The sequence below is a fragment of the Sinocyclocheilus anshuiensis genome, unplaced genomic scaffold, assembly GCF_001515605.1.
Source record: "Sinocyclocheilus anshuiensis isolate Anshui unplaced genomic scaffold, SAMN03320099.WGS_v1.1 scaffold1031, whole genome shotgun sequence".
NCBI classification, from domain to species: Eukaryota; Metazoa; Chordata; class Actinopteri; order Cypriniformes; family Cyprinidae; genus Sinocyclocheilus; species Sinocyclocheilus anshuiensis.
The window spans coordinates 194602-200765 of NW_015542633.1; the positions used below are offsets into that span (position 1 = coordinate 194602).

The window sequence follows — 6164 nt, forward strand, 5'->3', positions numbered from 1 at the left end:
GCGTACGACGAGGAGGACGAGGAGGATCTGGAGGAGCATCTGCAGTGGCACACGGTGGACCTGGACTTCAGCTTCCAGGGCTTCAACCGTCTGCGTCTGCTGAACCTGGGAGGCCTGCGGGCGGAGCTGGACGTGGAGACGCTGCTGCGGCCGCTGCCCGCTCTGACCTCGCTGGACCTGTCGTCCGTCCATCTGCCTCGACCGGCCTTCCTCACGCAGTGGAGCGAGCGACTGGCGTCTCTGGTGCTGTATAACGTGGAGCTGACGGAGGAGCTGATCCACACGCTGCTGCAGATGAGCAGATTGAGGTCAGAGAGAGACGTTTACACTAGCGCTTAAAGACTGGAATAAATACAGTGTTTAATCTTTCTGAATGAAGTCTCTTCTGCTCACCGAGGCTGCATTTATTTGATCAGAAATACTTAAAAATAGTGAAATATTATTACAATGTAAAACAACTGTTTTCTATGTGAATATCTGTTAAACTGTAATTTATTCCTGTGATCAAAGCTGTATTTTCAGCATCATTACTCCAGTCTTCAGTGTCACATGATCTTCAGAAATCATTCTAATATGCTGATTTGCTGCTCAAGAAACATCTCTGATTATTATCAATGTTGAAAACAGCTGTGCTGAACAATATTTTTGTGGAAACTGTGATACATTTTATTTTTCGGGATTCACAGATGAATAGAAAGTTCAAAAGAACAGCATTTATTCGAATAGAAATCTACTGTAACATTGTTTAATAATGTCTTTACTGTCACTTTTGATCAATTTAATACGTCCTTGTTTCTGAAGGATCACGTGACTCTTAAGACTGGAGTAATGTTGCTGAAAATTCAGCTTTGATCTCAGAAATCAATTACATTTTTAACAAATATTCACATAGAAAACAGCTGATTTAAATTGCATCATTAATATTCCACAAGATTACTTTTTATTGTATTTTTGATAAATTAAATGCAGGCTTGGTGAGCAGAAGAGATTGTGATTGTTCCAAGCGTTTGTCTGGTAGTGTATATAGAACAGAGCAGCAATCTGTGTCGTCCGTTCTGTCTGCAGACACCTGGATATCTCACGAGAGAATCAGAGAACGTCTAAATTCAAGATGACGAGGAAGATCTTGAGCAGTATCGTTCAGAGTTTGGTCGATCTGGTGTCTCTGGACATCTCTGGACACATCATGCTGGATAACTGCACGGTGCCGGCGTTTGAGGACGTTGTGGGCCGGCCGAGGTGAGGACACACACACACACACATCCATCACGCGCCACTCCCTCTGTGTTTGTCTGAGTGTGTGTGTTTGTGTTTTACAGCATCGAGCTGTGTAAGAGCAGCATTTACCCGTTTCAGGAGCTGAAGAGGCCGCTGCAGTTCTTAGGACTGTACAACACAACGCTCTGCAACGTCACACACATCCCTGCGTATAAGGTTTAAGTGTGTGTGTGTATTAAGTATTTATTTCTATAGCGCTACAGTCTATACGGACTGTTTCAAAGCATCTTCACTGTAAATGCATGTGTAAATGTGTGTGAGTGTGTGTAAAAAGTAAGTAAAAAGCACACAAGCATCTGTGTGTGTGTGTGTGTGTGTGTGTGTGTGTGTGTGAGAGAGAGAGAGAGAGTGTTTGAGAGAGTGTGTGAGAGAGTGAGTGAGAGTGTGTGTGTGTGTGTGTGTGTGTGTGAGAGAGAGAGAGTGAGTGTTTGAGAGAGTGTGTGAGAGAGTGAGTGAGAGTGTGTGTGTGTGTGTAAAAAGTAAGTAAAATGCACACAAGCATCTGTGTGTGTGTGCGAGCGAGTGAGCGAGCGAGTGTGTGTGAGTGCGTGAGTGTGTGAGTGAGAGAGTGCGTGTGTGAGACTAAGTGTGAGTGAGTGAATGAGTGAGTGAGTGTGCGTGCGTGCGTGCGTGTGTGAGAGTGAGTGTGTGTGTGTGTGTGTGTGACAGAGGAACTTGCTGTCATTTATTTTTATAGCGCTTTATACAATACAGACTGTTTCAAAGCAGCTTCACTGTAATAAACAGGAAAATAACAGTGTTGATGTTGCAAAGTTAGTGTCATTATTCAGCTCAGTTCAGTTCAAGCTTTCTTCTCATGTAATAGTTTCAGTACAGTTAAATTGATAATGTACCTGAATATTAAACCCCAGTGCAGTGTGCTCATGTGATCTCTGACTGCGCTATCCCAGTGCACACGCATGTAACACGTGTGTGAGTTAGTGTGTTTGCTGTGTGTCTTCAGCTGGTGATCACAGCGCTGAAGACTCATAAATATGACAAGAGCATTCAGGTGACGGGCAGCGCCGCTCTGTTTTACCTCACCAACACCGAGTACCGCAGCGACCAGAGCGTCCGTCTGCGCAGACAGGTCATACAGGTGGTGCTCAACGGCATGGAGCATTACCAGGAGGTGACGGTGAGTTCAACACACACACACACACACTCGCTCAGACAGAACCCACGCCGATGATGCATGAAGGATGTTCAGACTTCTGTGATCTGAGGCAGCACTGCATGATAAATACATGTCACTCAGACTCTGTGTGTGTGTGTGTGTCTGTGTGTGTGTGTCTGTGTGTGTGTGCAGGTCCAGAGGAACTGCTGTCTGACGCTCTGTAACTTCAGTATTCCTGAGGAGCTGGAGTTCCAGTATCACAGAGTCAATCTGCTGCTGCTGAAGATCCTGGAGCCGGCGCGTCAGGACGAGTCCATCCAGCGCATCGCCGTCCATCTGTGTAACGCACTCGTCTGTCAGGTCGACAACGACCACAAAGAAGCCGTCGGCAAGATGGGATTCGTCAAGGTGCTGTGCTCCTCATTGAGCTCTGTGTGTTTGTGAAGTTTAGATGTTAGCTCTGGTTCACTTAGTGTCTGTACAGAAATCTATAACGTGCTGCATTTATAAAGCGATAGTTCACCCAAAAATGATCATTCTGTATATTCCCTCATCACTTCTGTCCATCCTTTAAAAGTCTAGTCAAGATTTTTAAGCCTCCAACAAAAGCACATAACATCATAAAAGCAATCCGTATGAATCGAGTAGTTTAATCCAAGTCTTCTGAGGAGAGACAATCACTTCATATGAAGAACAGATTTAATTTAGGCTTTTATTCTCAACACTGAACCAGTGAGGTTTGCTTGAGCTTCTGTTTACCGGTTCATTGGTTCTGTATGTGTGTTTATATGTCTAATAGCGCCAGTTTCTCATTAATGTTGTTTTTAATGGGAATAGCATTAGATTGTTAGCGTGTAACGTGTAGCATCTGCGTCTATCTCATGGTTTGATTTGTCTCGTCACAGACGATGCTGAATCTGATCCAGAAGAAGCTGCAGGACAGAATGGTGAGTCGTTACTGAATCTGACTCATCACCGGTTCGTTACTGAATCTGACTCATCACCGGTTCGTTACTGAATCCGACTCATCACCGGTTCGTTACTGAATCCGACTCATCACCGGTTCGTTACTGAATCCGACTCATCACCGGTTCGTTACTGAATCCGACTCATCACCGGTTCGTTACTGAATCCGACTCATCACCGGTTCGTTACTGAATCCGACTCATCACCGGTTCGTTACTGAATCCGACTCATCACCGGTTCGTTACTGAATCCGACTCATCACCGGTTCGTTACTGAATCCGACTCATCACCGGTTCGTTACTGAATCCGACTCATCACCGGTTCGTTACTGAATCCGACTCATCACCGGTTCGTTACTGAATCCGACTCATCACCGGTTCGTTACTGAATCCGACTCATCACCGGTTCGTTACTGAATCCGACTCATCACCGGTTCGTTACTGAATCCGACTCTCCGACTCATCGCCGATTCGTTACTAATCCGACTCATCGCCGGTTCGTTACTGAATCCGACTCATCGCCGATTCGTTACTAATCCGACTCATCACCGGTTCGTTACTGAATCCGACTCCTCACCGATTCGTTACTGAATCCGACTCATCACCGATTCGTTACTGAATCCGACTCATCACCGATTCATTCTGTTCATGACACCTGTGCCTGTGTTATTTCAGTATCACTGATGTTCATATTTTACCTTTTTGTTTTCATTTTAATTTTAACAGAATTTTCAGTAGTTGTGTTGTGTTTTTGTCATTTTTATTAGTTTTTGTTTTAGTTATTTTTGTACTTCAACTTAAAACTAAATGAAAATGAGAAATGTTGCCTTGGCAATAAAATGTATGTTTTTTTTTATTTTATTTGTTAATTTTATTTCAAGTCATGATAGCATTTTTGTTTTTTATATATTTTTTTATGTTGTCTCAGTTAATTTTATTTCTGGTACTGAGAATGTGTTTTTCTGGTTTAGTCTGTTGACGGTGATGTGTGTGTGTGTGTGTGTGTTCAGTGTGATCAGGTGATGGAGTTCTCGTGGAGCGCGCTCTGGAACATCACAGACGAGACGCCTGATAACTGTCAGATGTTTCTGGAGTGTAACGGCATGAACCTCTTCCTGGATTGTCTGAAGGTCCGTTCATCACTGCATACTGTTTCACAGCTCAATGAATGATTGTCAGCAGAATCTCTGCTCCTCCCTCATCCGCTTGGTTTCTGCTCTCTCGCAGGAGTTTCCTGATAAGCAGGAGCTGCACCGTAACATGCTGGGGCTGCTGGGTAACGTGGCCGAAGTGAAGGCGCTGAGGCCGCAGCTGCTGACCAAGCAGTTCATCACGGTGTTCAGGTGTGAATTGTTTCTGTGCACGTCGTTGGCTCGGTGTTTGTGAGTGTCTAAACGCCGCGGCTCTGCTCGCAGTGAGCTGCTGGACAGTAAAGCGGACGGCATCGAGGTGTCCTATAACGCCTGCGGAGTCCTGTCACACATCATGTTCGACGGGCCGGAGGTCTGGACCATGGAGGAGCCCAGGAGGACACACGTCATGGACAAAATGTGGGCGGCCATCCAGAGCTGGGACGTCAGCTCGCGACGCAACATCAACTACAGGCACGTCAGCGTCTTTTTTTTTCCAGCACTATTTTCTGAGGTTTGCCCAGTGGAGCAAACACTCACTCATTCCTGTTTTCTGCTTCTGCTGGAAAAAAGGCCAATTGAATGTAAATGATGTAATTCTAATGGTGTGGTTTGTGTGTGTGCTCTGAGAAAGGTGTGTGTGTAATTGGTATAAATCTGACACTGCACATAAAATAATAATGCAACAAAATTAATTGTTTTTTTACACTTAATTGATTGTAATAATCCAAAACAAACTTAATTTGTTTCCCCCCATAAAAAACAACAGTGGCATTTTTTTATATTAAATTGGCATTTACAGGGCTGTGAAAATTAATGATTTTTTGTAGTTATGATCAGTACTGATGTTGGTCAAAAAAATCTATGTAAGTGAAAGCGGAAAAAAATATTAATATATAATATTTTTATGACAATGTTTTGTCCTCTAAGGACCTGTGTGTAACTGTGTGTAAAACTGACACACAAGCATCATCATTAAATAAACCATATTAATGAAATACAGGTTTGCCTCTCAAATGGCTGATAAACTAGTTAAGACCCTAACTTGTTATCTGTTTAAAAGACTCGTCACTGACCCATCTGTCCATCCGTCTGCAGGTCGTTCGAGCCCATGCTGCGTCTCCTCCCTCAGAGCGGCGCTCCGGTCAGTCAGCATTGGGCCACATGGGCGCTTTATAACCTGGTGTCCGTTTACCGTGAGTAACGCCCTCATCAGATCAGATTTCACCCCAAAATAATGTCATTCTCAGTGTAATGTGTATGAAAGTTATCCTGTCTGGACACAATCATTAAAACTAGATTCAACAAAATGTGACTGATGTGTAAATCCCTAAACGAATATTTCACCCAAACTTATCATTCTCTCATCATTTACTCTTCCTCGTGTCGTTCCAAACCTGTATGAGTTTCTTTCTTCTGATGAACACAAAAGAAGATATTTGACGAAACTGTAGTCAATGGCTTCTGTCGACTGTTTGGTTGCACGCATTCTTCAAAATATCTTCTTTTTGTGTTCAACAGAAGACAGAAACTCATACAGGTTTGGAACGAGATAAGACATACATTGTTCTCGTTCAGTTCAGTTCTGTGCAAACAGACCCCTCTCTCTCTCTCTCTCTCTCTCTCTCTCTCTCTCTCTCTCTCTCTCTCTCTCTCTCTCTCGCTCTGTAGACA

The 6164-nt window shown here is 43.8% G+C and overlaps 1 protein-coding gene across 1 annotated transcript in view; it reads left to right on the plus strand.

Moving 5' to 3' along the window:
* The window catches only part of zer1 (zyg-11 related, cell cycle regulator), a 9012-nt gene that overhangs the window by 2573 nt on the left and 275 nt on the right, over positions 1-6164 (plus strand). The window contains exons 5-15 of the mRNA XM_016494217.1: positions 4-308; positions 1066-1239; positions 1320-1434; positions 2075-2097; positions 2221-2416; positions 2588-2803; positions 3301-3342; positions 4371-4490; positions 4588-4703; positions 4776-4964; positions 5589-5686. Of these exons, the coding sequence (XP_016349703.1) occupies positions 4-308; positions 1066-1239; positions 1320-1434; positions 2075-2097; positions 2221-2416; positions 2588-2803; positions 3301-3342; positions 4371-4490; positions 4588-4703; positions 4776-4964; positions 5589-5686 (1594 nt within the window). The remainder of the gene's footprint in view (positions 1-3; positions 309-1065; positions 1240-1319; positions 1435-2074; positions 2098-2220; positions 2417-2587; positions 2804-3300; positions 3343-4370; positions 4491-4587; positions 4704-4775; positions 4965-5588; positions 5687-6164) is intronic.